General features: G+C 43.6%; 1 protein-coding gene across 2 annotated transcripts in view; it reads right to left on the bottom strand.

Annotated features, from left to right (window-relative positions):
• PRMT7 (protein arginine methyltransferase 7) overlaps window positions 1-20499 on the bottom strand; it is a 33508-nt gene that overhangs the window by 6109 nt on the left and 6900 nt on the right. The window contains exons 4-13 of one of the 2 annotated variants that reach the window (XM_015238694.3): window positions 17610-17759; window positions 15537-15645; window positions 10355-10467; window positions 6964-7205; window positions 6559-6739; window positions 3008-3135; window positions 2454-2589; window positions 1394-1477; window positions 966-1013; window positions 192-281 (exon numbers count right to left, since the gene is read on the bottom strand). In XM_015238694.3, the coding sequence (XP_015094180.1) occupies window positions 192-281; window positions 966-1013; window positions 1394-1477; window positions 2454-2589; window positions 3008-3135; window positions 6559-6739; window positions 6964-7205; window positions 10355-10467; window positions 15537-15645; window positions 17610-17759 (1281 nt within the window). The remainder of the gene's footprint in view (window positions 1-191; window positions 282-965; window positions 1014-1393; window positions 1478-2453; window positions 2590-3007; window positions 3136-6558; window positions 6740-6963; window positions 7206-10354; window positions 10468-15536; window positions 15646-17609; window positions 17760-20499) is intronic. The other variant, XM_072967595.1, reaches the window with a different exon arrangement.

Below are 20499 nucleotides of genomic sequence, written 5' to 3'. Positions count from 1 at the left end.
AGCAGAGATTAGCGAGAATTGAGAGGAGTACAAGTATTTGCTCAGCAGGCATCTCTGCAAACCTCACCACATCCGCAACAGTGTTGAGTCCTTAGCTTGGTGAGGTACTAGGGGACCCACAGTGAGGCCCAGAGAAGGGGCCGTCTCAGAGCCATACTGTCCAGTGCAAAGGCAGAGCGCTTGCTCCTCACCTTTTTATCCCCCAAGTCTGCAGGTGTTAATAATTCAGGCCGTTTCTCTATCATATTAATTTTATCTTCCAAGTGGTTAGCCTTGAAGATCTTAGAGAGAAAACAAAAGTATTGTTTTTGTCCAGGAAAAAAAAACAACTCAAAGTTGCTTTATCTGTTTGCAGTTCTCTGGCCAAATAGTTCTGGAGCACCACCTTCAGCTGCTTTGTGGAACTTTTCCCCACCGGAGCGTCCTATAGACCACGGGGGAGATCACGAGTGAAATGTCGTAAGAGCATAAGAAATCTCTCCTGTAGACATATCAGCAGGACTTAGCAGTGGTGGAGTCTTGTAGTCTGGTGGAGGTGGGTTATCCTTCAGAGAGGAAATCAAAACCAATCACTGGCCAGGAGGAGAAACACCATCACAGAACCAACCAATCAAGCCAGTTTGTGAGCAGTGATTCCCTGGGCACTGGTGACCCAGAAACAAACTGAATTCTATCACTGCAAAGATTTTAGTTTTTTTAGTTTTATGTGAAGTGAGGAGAAAAGCCTACACTTCTTTAGCCACAAAAAAAAAAAAGGAGAGTCTAAACACTCACTGCTATTCAATGACAGCCCTAGAAGACTTCCAGGCTAGCTCTCAGCACGGGAGTCACGAGAGCTTCACTGGCAGGTGCTACTTCTCCCAGTTCCCTTGGTTCTGAAGCTGCTTCAAAGCGATCAATCCCAGACTCAGGAAGGCAGGCCCCCCAGGTCCCCTCATTATTCAGTAACAACAATTATCACTTACTTTTTTCATCAGTCTATGAGAAGCTGCTGAGCTCTCTACTGTAAATACCTAAAGAGAATACCACGCTATTAGCTGTGGGAGATTTACTTAACAGAGAAAGAAATTAAAGGTTAAAATGCAACTCCAAGGCAGAGGGCAACACCTAACCAACTCTACCTGTGTTCATTAGCCCCTGGGACAGAACAACATTCTGCACTGACCCTAGGAAGATGGCAGACTCAGACTTGGGAGCTACATGGCAACAGCTATAGCCTGACTCCTGCCTGCACACAAGGCAACAAACCCCTCAATCCCTGACCCAAACATGCCACAAGTGTGGCAGGTGCACTTGCAAAAAGCTTTAGTCACAAAACTGTGTACCTAGATCACATGACACCCTAACTCAAAAGCCACCCTCAGGAAGCTGGTAGAAGTTACATGTCCAGTACCTGCTCTGCCCCGAGGTGATAGGCCAACATGGAGAGCAGGCTGCCATCGCTGATGCACAAGCAGACACTGTCTGGCTTCAGCACCTGCAGGAAAAGAGCAACCTCAGCACAGGTTTTCTTACAATGTCAAGAAACTCTTGTTGGCAAACTGACAGAAACACGTCCCGTCTGACTCCCTAAATCACTCTGATCATTCTGTCTGATCTCCTCCTCACTCCACCCCTACAGCACACAGCTGGATTTTCCTGTGTCCCCAACACCAGCCACACTTGCTTCCCAGGCCCACGTAGTAACCAGCCCCACCTTCCCACGTACCCGCCCCACTGTCAGGAAAGAGTCTCCTCAAGAAGGCCCAGCTGAAAATCTGCCCTGTTTACCAGAGGCCACCTCCCAGGCCACGACCACAGGCCTCTTTCCTATATCTTAGCAGACAGCTATGGGCCTGACGAGAGCCAAAAGCAGGAATGCTTTACGGGTCACAGACACCTCTGAGAGAAACTTAGGACAGCTGGGATCCTCCCCTCACCCCACCAAAATGCATGCATGTGCACACATGACACATATCTCTGCATACAACTCCAAGGGGTCCAGAGACACCCCCTTCAAACCTTGTGTGAGGTCCTCAGGCTGAGAGACCCTTGCTATAGGCAGCAGGGAGCAAAGGTTTTTCAGGAGAGTTTCATGACCAGATTTACATTTTAGAAAATTTTAGAAAGATAGAAGCAGAAGAAAGGAAGAATGGGGTGGCTGAATCCACAGGGGTCACCTATAGGACCCCTGCTGACCACAAAGGCAAAGTGTCTAGAAGACAAAGGAGGGGCCAGGGGAGGCTTGGAGTCAGAGGCTCTCATAGGAGAGCCCTCAGGTAGTCAGAAACAAGCTCCCCAGCCTCTGCCCAAATGCCTGCCCAGAAGGAGCAGGCTGAAGCCACTCACGGACAGACAAGGGAGCAAGGAAAACAAAACCAGCAAATTATATATAATTATAAGCAAGCAAAAAGCTGGGATCCGTGGGACAAACCCCTTATGGTCCACATCCACCCAAGGGGCTGGACACTTACCGTACTCAGGGCCTGGACGTATTGATCAGTTCTGTCCTGATCATTGATCTCTCCAAATCGAGGCCGGTTCCAGAGCAGATGAGCCTGGCAGTCACACACGGGGCGTGCTAGGTGGACTCTCCCGTTCTTTTCGGGGCTGGGCCAGGAGATGAACAGACACAGGGCAATAAGGGTGATCTGCTAGGCACTAGTGAGCATGAACATACAGCACAGGGACCTACCCCAGTGAACTCGAGATGGACCAGAGGGGACACTCCCCTGGTCCTTGAGGGGACATGAGTCTAGGCACTGGTTCTCAAGTGGGCGTTAGAGGTTGTAGGGCCCTCCAGTTCAAGACCGCTCATATATATCTGCTCCAAATGGGGTCCTGCAACTGGGGCAGCCTCTTGTGAATACACACAAATGGGCACTGAAACATCCAGTCACAAACTTGCTCTTAATCTGTTCAGATACAAATGTGGCCACTCAAACCTCCACAGGGTCTGTAGAGGGGATTTATATAAACACACAGTGTCACAAGCCTAGTGCCCTACCCTACAAGGCTCGGGGCACACCTGGTCTTCTGGAGGCTGTACCACACACAGTAGTCATCGTGGTGGGCTACCAGGCAGAGGACTGAGCCCTGGACGACAGGCTCCTCTTGTGACAGGAAGTACACACATTGCATCCAGTGGTCTCGCCACTGAAACAGAAAGAGAATCAGCTGTCACCAAGTGCAACAAGAGCAACGCTTCTAATCTAGGAGCCAAATTAGTTTGCAGGGAGACTACTCTGTGGACTATAGATAGCTACTGTGGCCAAAGAGATAAAGAAAAATCTCCAGTCAGAGAGGCTAAAGGTCCAAAAGCTTTCTGGAACACTGCTGGCTTTAGGAAGATAGAATGTGGCCTAGGGTGGCGTCGAGAGAGAGAGAGAGAGAGAGAGAGAGAGAGAGAGAGAGAGAGAGGAGAGAGAGAGAGAGAGGGAGAGAGAGAGTGAGTGTGTGTGTGTGTGTGTGTGTGTGTGTGTATAGACAACGATCAGAAAGCAAATGTGGTAAATGTGTAGAGGGCATATCAATGTTCATTTTCACTTACTTTGTGGATTTAAAATTTTCAAAATACAACATTGGGAAAATAGCCAGCCCTGCTTCTCAGGAAGGCATTTGCCAACTAAATATCATCACCTATCATCTGGTTCTACAAGAATGAAGTCACTAGCCACTACAGTCCCTGAGGAGTTCAGGGCAGAGACCAGGAATGCGGCACTCGCTGCTCTGGGGAAAACCAGCAGAACAGGCCTTCAAATAGATATTTTGAGATTTTATGAGCCCAATTTCTTGCATCTTCTCACATCTAGAAAAGCACTAAAATCATTAACGGTGACAATCTGCTCCTCGTGACTACCAGCAACCTTTGGCCAAAATGTGTGCTTGACTGCACATATCCCCCTTCACTAAAATCGTATATACGCTGACCTCCCCAGCTACCTCTCCAGGACAGCTCCTCAGAACTATCTGAGAGGCGGTCTCCAAGGCCATAGTCCTCATCGGGCCCCAAATAAAACCTAACTCAACTTTCACGTAGTCCTTTTTTTTTTTTCCGGTCAACACATTCTATCCTACCTGGTCTTGAATTTAACTAAAAGGCAGGTGAATGACATTCCCATCTATTTAAGATGTCTATTTGAACATAAAAATTAGAAAATGAACATCTAGCCAGATACATGTTCTGGAAAAAATAAATAGTAACAAGGAGGGGAAAAAAAGGTTCTCTAAATCCTGCTATTCATTTCTTACTATGTAAATTGATCCAAAGAGACGAGAAGCCTTGCCCGACCCCTCCCTCGCTCCCACAGTGCATCCATGTCACCACGGCCTCCCCACACACCAGCCTCCCAGATCCTAATGCTAAAGAACTGCTGACAAAACCCACTGTCTGAGTGAGACACTGAATATATTTTTGATCAAGAGCATTTTAGTGAAGTCATAAGGGTGATTCATTACCAGCTTTTCAAATTCCAAATAATCCAAAAATAATATTAGTCCAAAAGTTCATGAATAACTGAAAAATTGTGCTCTACACTGATCAAGAGCATTTTAGTGAAGTCATAAGGGTGATTCATTACCAGCTTTTCAAATTCCAAATAATCCAAAAATAATATTAGTCCAAAAGTTCATGAATAACTGAAAAATTGTGCTCTACACTGGAATTTGACACAACATTGTAAAATGACTATAACGGAATAAAAAAAAGTTTATATTTATAAAAAAAATAATAGTCCAAAAGCCACCATTGGTAAAGTAAGGACACAAGCCCCATTCTCAGGAGATCTGGGGATGAGTACCCACCACCGATGCCTAGACACGAGGCCCTGCTCCCCTCACTGGGTCTGGCAGTATGTGGTTACCTAGCATGTCTTACATGAGGATTCAAGGAGAAAATATACATGGTAGCACTTTTAAGGTACACAAGTGAAAAGTAACCACATTTTATGAAATTCTTATGCCAATTTTGCAACCATCACACTCCTGCAGAGGAAGAAAGCAGCCCAGTGCAATCTAAATTCTGTGGGAGAATTCTGACCTTCCCTCCCACCACCTCTCATCACCACCCCTACCCTGCCACACACACTCAGCCTGCAGAGGACCAAGGCTGCACAGAGTGGAGCCAGGGCAGCCCACAGGCCCAGGGTGACTGATTGCAATCCCACAGCAGTCACGATCCTTTGCACCAACTCAGGGAGCGAGGGAGCTGCCAAGGCCTTCCCTAAAGTCACCCTGTATATACCCAGAAACAGCAGATGAGTAATCAAAACAAAGCCAGTGCCCAGCAAGTGGTAATAGGTCAGAAGATACTGAGGATGGTGACCAAGATCTCCCAGGTAGAGAAGAAAGCTTTGATTCTGCACCCTTGAAGTACCTTTCCCACGTTTTCCCCCTTGAGTGCGTGTGTGCAGAGGGGGAGAAAACACAAGCACATGAGAAAAAAATTCAAAAAATATAAAAGGGTCATGGAGTAAAAAATAAGATTCCATTCCACTCTTAACCTCAAGCCCTCTTCCTAGAAACAATCATTTCTACCAATTTCTGTGAATTATTACAAAGATACCCTCATATCCATGGACCACTGACATACACTCATAAACACATATACTCTTATTTTTAATAACACCAACATTAGCACAGCATATACTGTTCTGCACCTCCCTTTGTTTTACTTGATCTATCCTGGAGACTGCTGCCCATCAGTGCAGAGAGAGCCACCTCACCCTGAGCACAGGAGGTACAGGACGTACAGGAGGTACAGGAGAATGGACTTAGCCAGTCTCTGCTGGTGGCCTCTAGGTTGCTCCAGTCTTTCCCATTAAATCAGGGCTGCAGACCGTATCCTGGTATACATGTCCTTCTACACATATGCAAATCCATCCAGAGCCCAAGTGTCTGGAAGAACTGGTGTCACTTTCCATCCTGACGCCTTTGGGCCTTGCTGTCCTCCAAGATACCCTGACAGATCATTTCCTGCTCTTCCCCCACAGCTCTACCAATGGTGTGCACACTTTTTGAAATTTATCCACTGATTGATGAAAAATGGTATCTCACTGCAGTTTAAATTTGCACTGGGTCTTACGAGTGAGGCTGGACAACCTTTTCACATGTTAAAGAGTCGCATGTATTTCCTTTTCTGGAGTTCACATCCTCTGCCCACTTTTACTGAGTTGGAGAAGGGAGCTGTTGAGGCCACAGAAAATGAGGCTTATAGACAGGCTGCAGTTCTCTACTCCAAGCTAATCTGAAACCTGAGGTTCCCTAGGATTACTTAGTAGGCAGGGATGTGGGACCTAAGAGTGGCTGTGCCAGGACGCAGGAGAGCCAGAACACCAAAGCTTCTCCACGGCTCACTGTGTCTGCTGGTGCTGACCGTGAACTCGGCCTGAGAGATCTACCTTATAGCTTACTATAGCTAGCTTTGCCTTTTTTTTAAACTATTCTTTGACAATGATTCTGACATAGTCTCTTCTATCTCAAAATTCTTGTGAATCTAAGGTTCAACATCCTACTTTTTCATGACCGAAGTGGACAAGGTTCCTGATGTACAAGAAAACGTGCTCAGCTCCTGCCTCTTACCTGGAGCTCCTCTGGGTCCGAGTGTGCCCAGAAGGGGGCCATGGTGCACTTGATCTTCCCCTCAGGGTCCATTTCAATGTCCCACCAGGAGAGAACCACCTGTGCTCGGCCAGATGCCAGAGGTTCAAACTGCCTGCTATGGCAGGCTGCCGAGCTACTGACTTGCTTGCTGAAGTCCACACTGTGGAATAATATTCAGAAACTTAAGCATATTTTAAGCTTATATCCTCTATTTTTAATCTTTAATGGTGACCTCACCAGCAATGACACTTGTTTGCAACGGATCCCTGCCTTCAGAGGCAGGTGACATCAGCTAGGCTTCCTTCTAACTCAGAAAGAACTGCCAAAGACACCAATTCCACCAAACGTCTCAAAGTGCCATGACCCTGGGTGGCTCCTTGGTACCTGAACATAGGCAGCACGTCGCTGAGGACAGTGAAGTCAGTGGGCGACACCTGGTTCAGCTGAATGTCACAAACTGAAGGTGCGCCGGGGCACCTCTCCAACTCCAAGGGGGGAATGATGACCTTCTCTCCAAGGCTGGTCTGAACACGGATGGGAAACAGCTTGTTCCATGACCACATCCTCCTAGACTCCACCAGCTGCGCGTAGACAGTTGCTCTGTGAGGCACTGCCTCACAGTTTTCCTAAATTTATGTTAAAAAATAAAATAAAACAGAAGAGCAAAAGAATAAACCAGTTCCATTGGCCCACAGTAACTCCTATTGAACAAAAAAGGTTTATTTCTTAATATGAAGTAGGTTTAGTAACATTTAATGCCTTACCACTATTAAGATAGTGAACTGTTTTAGGCCCAATGCCCTTCAGAAAGGAAAAAAAGAAACGAGACTTCAGAAAGAATACACATTATGCCTAAGGTGATTTATGACAGCTAAGTTCTAAGCTACCTGGCACTCCTGAATACTTCAAAAATAAACCTTAATTGTCACCATGCTGATTAACTCCCACACTGACTTTGAAAAAAAGAGTTCAAGTCTTCCTGCTAAGCAGTAATCCTGGCACTGGGCTCAGAGCTTCCCTTTAGTGCAGTTCTCACCCAGACACCAGAACCTTCTTACTGCACAGCCCAATGGACAAGTGTCCTCACTCAAGTGACCTGACCTCCTGGCCTCACCTGGCACTGCTGACCACTCTCCTCACTTGACTTTGGCTGCAGTCCCTTGTTCAGTTTCCCTGCTACCTCATTCATTCATCCGACACCCTCTACACACTAGGCAATAGGGGTCCAGCCGTGAAGAGGACACTCACAGCTACTACCACCTGGAGATGACAAGCACAGGGTTTCTCCACCTCAGCACTAGTGACTTATTGGGCTAGATGATCCTTTGTAGTGGGAGCTGTTCTGTGCATCATAGAATGTTTAGCAACATCCCTGGCCTCTACCTACAAGATGACAGTAGCACCTCCCTCTCAGTTGTGACACAGAAAATGTCTCCAGACACAGCTCTGGATGAGAAGCACTGCTCTCCCCCTCTGACTCCATCACAAAGCTGTGCTTCCCCTGCCCATCCCTCAGAGAGAACCCCCAAGAGACCTGGTCTGGATCATTTTTTTATTCTTCCCCATACTCTCCCCTGAGTTTGACCTCAACCATTCCATCTTTATTTACCAAATACCATGTACTTGAATGCCTCTTGGTCTTTTCTACTTGGCTGACCCTTAGCCCAAACTCTGTCTAAACCAAACAAATCATCTTCACCCCTCCCATACCTCCCCAGGCCCGGTCCTCCTCCCATACTCCCATTCAATAGGGAGTACTACCATCCAGTCCAGTCGCCCGAGCGCAAAAACCTGGCATCATTTTCAATGCCTCCACATTAAGTAACCACAAAGTCCCTGACCACCTTCCTCCTCCCCAAGCCTACCTTCCCAGGCCCATTTCTATAGCCCTGGCTGAGGCCCACCTCAGCCCAGCATCTGGACAACTCTAACTGCTTTCTAACCAGTCTTCCTATCTCCAGTCTCACACCCTCATTGCTCTCCACATGTCTGTCTGCATAAATCCAACATCAATCCCCTGCTTAAAACCCCTCAGTGAAGCCACACTGCCTTCTAGAGCACAGGGGCCCTTCTTGGTCTAGCCCTGCTTAGCCCTCCAGTCTCCTCTCCCACCCCACCTGCCACCCTACCGTCTGACTCATCTTCACATCTCTGTGCAGGATGAACTCCTCTGCTGTGACCACCCCTGGCTGCCAGGGCAACCCCAATCACTCTTCAAGATGGACTCAACTCATGCTTCATCTTCCCTGACCTCCCCACCTTCCACCCCACCAGACTGGGCAGGATCTCACCCCATCAGAGCAGACCTCAAACTGTACTGTGACAACCTGCCCCACTACCTGCCTCCCCAGGAGTTCACCTTCATATTCTTGGTACCCAAAAAAGAGTCTGGCAAAATGAAGGCACTCTTCTGAGATCAATTCCTGGGTCATTCCAATACCACATGGACTATCTGTCAGATGCTCCAGCATCCCAGTTCCATGACCCCCAATAAGGCAGGAAGAGGGATAGGGTAATGGAGACTCTGTGTACAGCCTTCAAGTTCCTTCAAGTTCACACACAGGGTGGGCAGATGGGGACAGTGATTCAAGTGGACAATAGGCCTGGCTGCTACAGGCCAACTGGGAGAGAAGTTGAGGATGGCTGCCAGTGCACCTTTTAATCATTAGATGCATTTGAGAAAGACAAACTGTGCAACATTAACCTAATTCTAAATATCCTTTCCCTCTATTTCAGGGATTCATCTAGTTGATGGTTTTAATGGGGGAGAAATAAAAATAATTTCTACCAAAGTTACTAGAAAAGGATTTTCCATTTTGAAGACAATGAGGCATCTCACACGGTATGGGGATCTGCAGAACAATCACCATCACCTGCTACCCACGTAAGTAATGTGGACTCTGGCCCCAGCTGCCTTGGAAGGAGCCCCCTTCCTCACTCTGGGGGCACTAGGAATCCCAAAGAGGGTCCCAGGCCAAGACAATTAAAGGCTCATGTGGAGAGTGCGCACAGGGCAGGTGCCAGCAGAAGCAGACACTCACAACTCCCCAGCCAGCCTTTGCCTCTGAGTCTCCACCTCCAGTTTATGTCCATAAAAAAGTAAGACCAATGTCTCTGAAATAACATTTTCAGCATGTCTCTCCCTTCTCAAAACAGCTGTCAAAGACTATCACCACCTAAACTCCTTTATCTGGAATGGCCTGGCATTCAAGTCCTTCCACCCTCCATTCTCTGCCACTAGCTTACAAGCGCCCCAAGCTGGTGTTCTCACTGACTCACCAAGGAGGTCCTCCACTTGGGACAGCTCTCCCTCTCCTCAGAGCCTCTCCACATTCTACTTTCTCCACATATTCCCTCATCTCCTTCCTGATCCTTGACCTTTTCTGCCAGCCCTAAGCCAAACACCAGTGTGCTTCTGCCTGCCTCTCCATTTGGCCCACCAAGTCCTCACCACCACTGACTAGTGTGAATCCTAGAAGCAAGAAAGATGTCTTATACTTCTTTCTGGATGCTAGAATACCTTATACACAAGTGACATTCAAAGAATGTTTGCTGAATTGAATTGAATTTGAACACAATTTCTTGTCTTTTGACTCCAACCTACCAAGACTTGGCATTCAAGAGGCACAGAAGTCTTACAGCAATCAAGAGGTGTCCTAGCGTGTACAGCAAGGTCCTGAGGGCTCAGGCTGTGTAGGGCATGGTGTATCAATGAGAGCTGTGTGAGCTGGCTGAGATCACAGCAATTTGCCCGAGGGAGACCCTCAATCCCTACCTGCATGAGATGCCTGTGTGCATGCTCATAGGAAGGCAGTGCTCCCTCCCCAATCAGTTCCGTGTCAAACAGCTCTGTGATCAGGATGTTGGCACGGCATGGCATGTCACCATCTGAGAAACACAAGGAAAGAGTCAGAAGCAAGCAAGAAACTAGAAAAACTATTTACACAAATATGTAAAAGATAAAAGGTTAACAGATCATTAAATTGAAAGCACATACATATGCTAAAGTTATTTACATGTGTCATCACATCTGCAACTGACTTTCCAATGGTTCAGCAAAAAGAAAATCCATGTTGATATATACGTATACATCAAAATGCTAACAACTGGTAAGTCTTGGTTAAGACAACATGAATGCTTACTGTATTACTCTTTCAATTTTTCTGTATGTTTAATATTGCAAGGGACTTGTAAAACTGATAAGAAAACTATAAATACCCAAAGAGAAAACCAGGCAAAAATACAAATAGACAATTCAAAATAGAAAACAAATCAATCAAGTATATGGAAAATTTTTCATTCTTATTAGCAACTGAAGAAATACAAACTAACAATTATTAACTACTGAATTAGCCAAAATTATTTGAAAAGCAAAAACTGAATGCTGGTACTTCAAATATTTCTAGGCTGCAGAGAGAGAAAACCACAGTAAAAGAAGCTGACTGATTCCACTCATACCTAATGATACTACTGAGATCCAGGATTCAGAATTCTCAGCTTCTTACACTAAATCTCCCTTAATCAAGTTAGCTTCTTGCTACAGTTTTTTAGGATAGTAGGAATATGGAAGGTCTTTTTGTAAACTCTATTTTTAAACCTCTAAAATGTAACATTACTCCTATAATTATAATTTTTAATGAGCCAAGACAAAATTGACTTTGGAAGGGGCTATTCATCTTGGAGAATTAACTGTAAACATTACTAATGGCTCATGAATTACAATTTCACAAAGCCCACTCATCTTCTTTACAAAGAAGGCAAGTATCATGGATGATGCAAAAAACAGAGCAGCATTAAAAAGGTTTAACAAAGGGTGCAGTAGAGAGAGTTTGAATCTTGAGTCATAGAGACCTTGGCCTGGATCCCACTTTCTAGCCTTGAACCCTCAGTTCTGACCATCAGTCAACTTCATCTGTAAAAGAGGGGTAACAAGATCTGCTTCATGTGGTGGTAGTTAGAACAGCCAAGGTATTCTGTCCACTTCCTACAAAGTACACATGTGCTCAATGACAGCATGATGTGAAAGGAGGCTGAGAAGAAATTTCTGTCTCCTGGTGCAGAGACCTCCCTCCTGAGTCACTGCACATCCTCTCTGGTATCATCCCAAACTCCAGTTGAAACACATTGTCCCAAACTGAGCCAATCCAACTCCACTCACACGCACCTGCTTCTCCCTCCAATGTTTCTGCCTCAGTGAGTGGCATATAGTCCTGAAGCCTGGGTATCAGGACTGGGCACCAGGGAAGCAGGGACCCTGACTGGTCTGTTCTTCCCAGTGCCTAAAACAACGCCTAGCACCCAGTAACAGCAAACATTAGCTGAATTCTTGATTCCTCCCTCTTTGTCACCCCATATCCAGTCAATCACCAAGCCCAGCCAGTTCTACCTTCTGAATAATTTTTAAGCCAATTATGTAACTTAAAATGATTTAATGTCCAAATTTGCTTCAAATATATAGTTTTATGACCCAGTGAATTTCAACAAATACTTCTTGAGAGCCTGTAAGTGCTAAAGTAGAAGAGTGCAGGGGGTGAAGGGGGAGCCTGAGCAGGGGGTGGTCACCCCAGGTGCCTCAGAAGTCTTCACCAAATGACTGGATGGATGAATAAATCCCACCCCAAGTCAGCCACTACACATGCCTCAGTGTATAATTCATTTCTGAGGCAACAAACTCAGATGCCATTTTTAAAAAGGGGTCAAACAAGAACTTGGAAATACACATCTGGGAGCAAAAAGGAAGTTGTAAAGAAGAACCAAGACTGGGAGATGTCACTGAGGTCTGGGGAAAGTTTCTAGAAGGACTTAACGGCAGAAGTACCAAAGTTGCAGTATTTGAAAAGCAGGGAAAAGACCATCAGCCTTGGCAGAGGAAGCCACTTGCCAAGTTGAAGGAGTAGAAACAAAGTCCCATTTACAAGGGGTCAAGGACCAAGCAAAGTTGACAATCTACTCACTAAAGAAATATTACTGAATTCTTAAAGATCATGTGCCAACTTATGGGATGGAATAATTAATAAGACCACAGAGTCCACAAGCTCAGGATGCTTAAGCTATGCTAGGAAATAGACATTCAATACATAACTACACAATTATTTCACTATTGCAGCGATAAACACTACACAGAAGAGTATTAAGAAAGCATATGAGGGGCCTGGCCTAATACACTGACTAGCACACATATGAACAACACACAGCTTAGAGGAGACACAGGGCAGAGTCAAAGACTAAGCAACACAGCAAAGGTTGCTCTGCAGGTCTGTCTCCATGCCGTCAAGATCTCTACCTCAAGCCAAAATGGAGTAACTGGGATCAGATTTACCCACCACTGTAATCAACTAGAAAACCAAGCAAAATATAAGAAACATGTGTTTTCAGACACTGAATAATGGGAAACAAAGTGACCCCTACTACTGCTCTGGCTTCCAGCAGGTACTTCCCAGACCACAATATACAGAGTGAGAAGCCAGCCAAGCAGAGCAAAGTGTCTTGCTGAGGTAAGGAGATAGCAACTGGAGTCCAAGGGAGTGGAGGTGGCCGGGATTTGAAAGAGAGAGAACCAGAGAGGAAGTCACACAGAAAAAGGGCTTCAGAAATCTGCAAAGGGCTGCTCTCATGTCTCTTGCTGAATATGTTCACATCCACACAGGGTAAGATTCAAGAAGGCTGGGCAAAGGATGACCACACAGCTATAAGGTGAATAATTTCCAGAGCTCAGAGGACTGGGAAAACATTCTAGCTCTGATCAGCCAACACTCAGGCACTCAGCAGAGACCCCAGAAAGATCACGCCATACTAGCATGGCTAAAGCAGCCTTAGAGCAGTGTTTCTCAATAGGGGGAGATTCTGATCCCATCTCACAAGCACCTGGGACATTTGGCAATGTCTGGAGACATCTCTGATGGGCACACATAGTTGTGGGGAGGGAAGTGCTACAGATTTCTACTGGTTAGAGGCAAGGGATAAAAATCCTACAATGCACAGGACAACTTCCCCAGAAAAGAATTATCAGGTCCAAAATGTCAACAATGCCGCAGCTGAGAACCAGACTTAAAGCTATTCTAATCCTGCTCCAACAAAGCTTAAAAACAAGCCCTGAAAGGATCAAAGTGATCTGCAAGTAACCCAACTACATGCCAGATAAAGCTTTTAAGGGAAGGCAACAAAATCCAGCACTCAGCAATGCACATCTCCCAAAATACACAGCATCCAAATAAAAATTACTAGACATGCAAGGAAGGAAAATGGGACCCAGAACCAAGATAAAAATTAGTCAAGAGAACAAACCCAGAAAAGACAAAGGCAGTGGGAATAGAAGATAAGGATGTTAAAATGGCTAATATAAATACGTTAACTATTTAAAGGAACACATGAATGTAAGAGAACAATGAAAGCCCTAAAAAAAGAATCAGAGGGAACTTTCAGAAATTAAAATTACAATGTCAGAAATGTGAAGTTCACTAGATAGGCTTACCAGCAGATTAGACACCACCAAAGAAAAATCAGTAAACCTAAAGACCTATCCAAGAAACTACCCATGTAATCACAGGTAAAGGGATGTACAAATTATGGGATGTACCCACATGGAGTACTGCTCAGTAATAGAAAGGAATGAGCTCTTGATACACAGAACACTGTGGACAAAACTCAAAAGCACTGTGCTACAAAAAAGAAAGTAGGCACAAAAGAGTATAAACTGTATGATTTCACTTACTCAAAATTCTAGAAAAGGTAAATCTAATTTATATTGAAGAAAGCAGATCAGTGGGTGCCTAGGACCAGAGATATTGGGAGATTGACTATAAAGGGTCCTGAGGAAGTAGTTACAACTGTGTTTACATTTGTCAAAACCCAAGTGATACACTTCAAATGGGTGCATTCACTTTATATAAATCATAGCTCAATAATGTTGATTAAAAATGGGATGATATGACAAAGGGAGGGTATAGCTCAGTGGGAGAGCGCTTGCTTAGCATGCATGAGGTCCTGGTTTCAATCCCCAGTACCCCCATTAAAATAATAAGTAAATAAGTAAAAATCTATTTACCTCCCTGCCAAATTAAAAAAATAAATAAAAATGGGATGATATGTGTACTCTTTTGTATATATGATATGCTTTAAAAATAAATAAAGGGGTAATCTGTGGTGAAAAAAAATATGAAAGTGAATATATGTTCATGTATGACTGAAGCATTATGCTGCACACCAGAAATTGGCACAACATTGTGGAATGACTACACTTCAATAAAAAAATACATAAATAAAAATAAATAAAACGATAAAACCTAAATAAATAAATAAATAAATAAGACATTAATCCCTCCTCCTGTGCATGTTTCAGATTCTCCATTAAAACATGTTTTTCAAATGGGAGAAAAATGCTGACTTTAAGTAGATGCTTCATTCTAAAATAATGCATTTTTAATAACTATGATGATATCTATAACCTCATCCCAGAAGCTTCTTTCATAAATCTTTCCACTCTGCTCTCCTGGTACTAGTGGTAGATGAAATGTCAGAAGTCTGATTCAAACTCATAAACTATAAAAAATATTCTGAAAACCTGGAGAGGCCATACTACACAGACAAATCTCTCACGATGGATGCTGAGGCAGGATTTCAGAACTAAGCAAACCTCTTTCTGCTATCTAGTCCGTTTCATTCCTGTCTGATAAAACTTAAAACTCAGACTAAGCCACACAAGAATTTCAACTTATTTAAAGCAAAGGGTGGTTTCATTTGTTTGCATCATCACTGTTACACTTGATTACTTGTTCCTGATTTGTTTTAACTCACAGAGAAATAAACTAATAGAAAAGTGCTTATTTTCAGACCATTATATGCTAAGGTCCCATTTCTCTGTGATTCTCTGGATACAGTTATTCCAGGAACTAGAATAAACCTTTTCCTCTCTCCTACAAACACAAGTAAAGCTTCTGACACAGGGATGTTGATCATACCTAGTCCTACGGTCACCTCAGTGGAATGCTTGTTGATAATCTTAATCTTATCACTGAAGCCATTTTCCTCCACAATCTTCACAGCAGCATCAGCCATAGGCTTGAAAACCTAAAAATTAGAGGCAAAACACAAGTAAAAATGAGCAAGAAATTAAATAACATCCTAAAACTCAAAGTTAGCAAGGTATGCCTTGATTCTGGCCCTAAGATTTGAAATAAAAGAGGCCTCCAGTACAAAATTTCTTCCTGAATATACAAAATGCACCTTTGTTAGCATGTGGTATAGGCAAAATATTTCATTGGACTGGTTTGATGCAAATAAACAAAACTTCATCTATGTAACTTAAATACTTCATTCTCCAAGTATGTGTCATAGAAATGAATACAAAAGGATGACATTCCACTGGGTTTAATTTGCAGCTACAAGTTTCTACTACATGCCAAGCACAGAGGAGATATGGGGTGGGGTGGAGGCCCAAGGAGGTTGCACTACCTGGTAGGAGGTCCTACTAGGACCTGCCTCTCTCATACTTAACACCTTCAAAATAAAATGCACTACTATCTTTCCCACAAAGTAAGGGATACCCCTTCCTCTGAGTTCCTCTTACCAATCAATGGCATCCCAGACACCCACACTAGAAAACTCACACACACACACACACACACACACACACACCCTCCCAACAAAGCTACCATTGTGGCATGAGCACCATACTTAGGAACTAAAAGACCAAAGCTCCCAATCTAGCTCCCCTACTTATTAACTTAAGTCTTTAATTTCTCTGGATCTTAGTTTCTTCATTTGTAAAGATAACCAAATCTACTTGAGGCTATCAAGGCAACCATCCTAATACACTGATTCCTTTGCATCAGCTCAAAAACCCTGATGACTCCCCACAAGGCAAAGAAATAGCTCTTAATCATTTTAATGAAATCCTGAGACAACTGCACAGAATTCTCTCTCTCTCTCTCTCTGTCTCCCTCACACACACACACACACACACACACACACACATACTTATATACAACTTTTAGGACTTTCATAAAGACCTAAAGTCTATTATTCTTATCTCAGGTTAAGAACACCTAACTCAAGATATTAGAATTAAGTCTTTACTGTGACACTCAGGTCCTTCACATTTCTGGCTACAATCTACCTTTCTGGATTTTTCTACCATGAAACCCTTTGCCATGACTCTGGATGACATTGTTACCCGAATACACCAAGGTATTTCCTCAGCCTAAAATGTCCACCTTCCTATACGATAAGCATGAAGGCCACCCTGTAGGCATAGGGGGTGAGGAGCTGGAAGGAGTCTAGATAGAATAACCCACAGCGCTGACCTCTTAAGGTGAGAAAGCAAAAATCTTCTATCTGCTTAAACCACCAGTATCTTGGGACTTTTTGTTATTTGCAACTCAATCACCATATGAACCAAATTTTGTAGGGGTAAGTTTAAATACATGACCCCTTCCCCAAAGTCTGGAATAATATACACCAAAATATATACCAAAATTTTAACCTTGAGTTAACACACTATTTTTATTTTATATTTACCAAATTTCCTATAATGATGCATGTTATTTACATTACCAGAAAAATAACATATGCTTAATGACTTAATAAAGGAAAAGAAATAACAGGTTGCCAAACTACTAGTAAATGGTAGCTGGCTCTATGGTAATATTCTAGGTAGTAAATCTCAACCTTGGTGCACATTCAAAAATCTCAATGTCCAGGCCACATCCCAGAATAATAATTAATTAAAATTGGGTGGGGGTTGGATGGGTGGGGAACAACACTGACTAACTAGGTATTAGAATTTTTTAAAGCTCCTCAGTGATTCTGACATGCAGCCAAGGCTTGAGAACCTCTGTTTTCAGGGGAGAAAATGAGCTCTGGAGGAAGGAATTGTGTCTGATTCACCTCTACGTCCTCAGAACCTGGCCCTGTGCTGGGCACGAAGGGAACACTCCATGAAAGTTTGTGAACAAACGGATGTGCAGAGTGCAAGGAACACAAGGACCTTTCCACACAAGACACAGGACGTGCATCTGAAGAGTGTGGCTCACCTCAATGGCATAGCAGAAGTCGGCGCCTGCTGTGACTGCCATCATTGACAAGAGTCCAGTGCCAGTGCCAATGTCAAGAACCAAGGCCTTCTGTCCTCTGTCCTTCACCCTGCTTACAGCAGCCTGGATACCCTGGTAATATTTTATATTCTAAGAAAAAGGGAGAAGTAGCTGTCATTTCACACCAGTTATTAGAAATCAGTTCTTTGTGAAGTTCTAGAGTCACAGCTGGTAGCAGTAGTGTACATCATGACCCTGTAGCTCTTCTGGCTCATCAAAGAACAGCATTGGCTGAGTCAGGCAGCACTCGCGAGGCTCCATGGGCACTGGGTCAGCTTCTTAAATGTACTAAGCAATTGTCTCTCCTCTCTACACCCACTCTTCTATACTCTGCTTAGAGCTGCTGGGACTGCGGCTCTCCAAACCACAGTGTCCTTTTTCCAGCTGGTATGACTGGGCAATGGGGGAACCAGAGGGTGACTGGAAGGTAGAAGGAAGGAGAAAGCTGGTTCTGTCCTGGTTGGCTGCTCTCCTCAGGCCCCTCAGAGGAAGCAGCAGCAACTGAGCAGCGATCCCTCTCAGAGACCTGAGCACCAGCTCCATAGGACCTCTCCTCCACATGTCTCGATTCTGGAAACTCTAGTCTTTTCCCTTTGTTTGCCCAGCTCTTAGCAAGGTAACTGCTTTCTACAATTACTAACTCTAGGGTATCTTGGTGTTACCCAGTCCTCCACACCTGGGTAACCAATTCCCTCTATTAAATCCCCTCTGTTGAAATATGTAATGTGGCTGTTGGTCTCTTTACTGAACTCTAATTCATCCAGCTTCCTGGGCTAAAAATTATTTTCCCCTCAGGAAATCATTTCTTTGTTTTCAGCTCAGGCCTTTAGTAGCTTAAACAGCTATAATTTTCCTCCACAACAGTTTAGCTGAATAAGTACCCTGACCCTTCCGCTGAAAATAACTAAAAATGTCGGGGAAAATATCTGTTTAAATGCACTGATGGCTTTGCAACTTAGCAAGGAATATTAAGAGCCCAAATATCTAGAAGTAGATTCACCGTAGTTGACACTTAAGATGATACCCCTACCAGCTGATACTTTGATCACAAGAGATCTAGAGGCAGGGGACCCAAGCTAAGCTGAGCCCAGATTTCTGGCTCACAGAAACTGTGAAATAACAACTCTTTTAAGCCATTAAATTTTAGGATAATTTGTTATGCAATAAAAAATAACTAATACAGGACTGGATTTTGATACAGGACTAGTATCAAAAGGTCAGTATTCTCTGACCACAGTACAATCAAGCTAGAAATTTCAATAACAAAAATATAACTAAAGAAAAAAGGTCTTTGAACATTAAGGAATTCTAAACTCACAGGTAAAAGACTAAATCAAAAGGGAATTAGAAAATACCTAGAACTGAATAATTTTTTAAATTATACATCAGAACTTCTGGGGATGGCTAAGGCAATATTTGGAGAGACATGCATTAAAAAAGATAAAAGATGAGATAAGCATCTGTCTTAAAAAATGACAAAGAGGACTGCAAAACAAACTCCAAATGAGTAGATGAATAAAAATAATGAAGAACAAAAACTAATGAACTAGGAAAGAAATGTAAAATAGAGACCAACAAGGATAAAATTTAGTTATTTCAAAAGACTAAAAAATTAATGAACTTCTGGTAAGACTAGTCCAGAAAAAGAAAGAAAAAAAATGGTAAACAGGGAAAAGGAGTACAAGTAACAAAAAGTTGGGAATGAAGGGCAGGGAGTGATGAAGTTGTGGGTGATATTAGTATACATGCTGCAGACATTAAAGGAGAGAGTAAAGGATATTATAAAGAGAGAGTAAAGGATATTATAAACCACCTTTAGCAAATAAATTCCAAAAAAATCAGATGATGCAAACACTATATTGGAGATTCTGCTCCACATACTAGAGCAAGAAAAAATTCCAAATTAATCAATAAAAATCAATTGAAATTTTATATTATTATATATTATAATAATATATAAGGGGGGAGGTAATTAGGTTTATTTATTTTCATTTGTTAATGGAGGTACTGGGGATAGAACGCAGGATCTTGTGCATGCACTCTGCCACTGAGCTATACCCACCCCGCTCTGTTGCAAGGAGTTTGAGTGCTACCTCAAAAGCAGTGAGAAGCCACTGAAGGGTTTTAAGCAGAGGAGTAACATAGTCAGACTGGCATTTCAGAAAGACCCCTTGGACTGCTATATAGAGGTAGGAAAAGAAGGGCCAACACCAGTCAATAAGGATTGAGCAGGCAGTGGGGTTTAAAGAACCACAGATCTTGATGACTGACTGCAGGCTCAGATAAGGAAAAGGGCACCATCTTTCTGGCTTGGCTGATTAGATGGATGACAATGCCATTTGTCTAAATTCCCTAGAAGCTAGGGCAAAAAGGACCCTCTCTGCAGATGACACTAAAATCAGAGAGGTTCACAGGCTCAAGAGTCCAAAGAGAAGTCAAGGCCATTAAACGACAGAGGATTAATCAAAAGCCAGGAACAATGTTTGTTCCACAATCTGTAACTCCCTAACAGCTCAGCAAAGGCTGAAAATTAGGACAGCACCTAGCCCCTTTGGTGTAGCCTACACACTAATGGTGCTTAAGGAGGTCCTTCTGTGATAGTGTTGCCAGGAAGCAGGCAAACCGAGCAGTTAACCAGGGCTGGGTGTAGGAGACACCACCAACAACAACACAGCCTCGTGACCAGCCCTACCATGTGCTCTGATCCTTCCCCTGCCATGCACTGCTCAGTTTTTAAGTATGACCCTGTATCCTTCTTCTTCAAGCCTCCCAAGTTCTGAACCATCTGGATGAGGCTGACTAGTCAAGCACTCTGGTAGACCAGGAAATT

This window comes from Vicugna pacos, chromosome 9, assembly GCF_048564905.1.
Source record: "Vicugna pacos chromosome 9, VicPac4, whole genome shotgun sequence".
In the NCBI taxonomy this organism is placed as follows: domain Eukaryota; kingdom Metazoa; phylum Chordata; class Mammalia; order Artiodactyla; family Camelidae; genus Vicugna; species Vicugna pacos.
The sequence above is the reverse complement of the archived record's forward strand: the minus strand, read 5'-3'. Positions and strand labels throughout refer to the sequence as shown.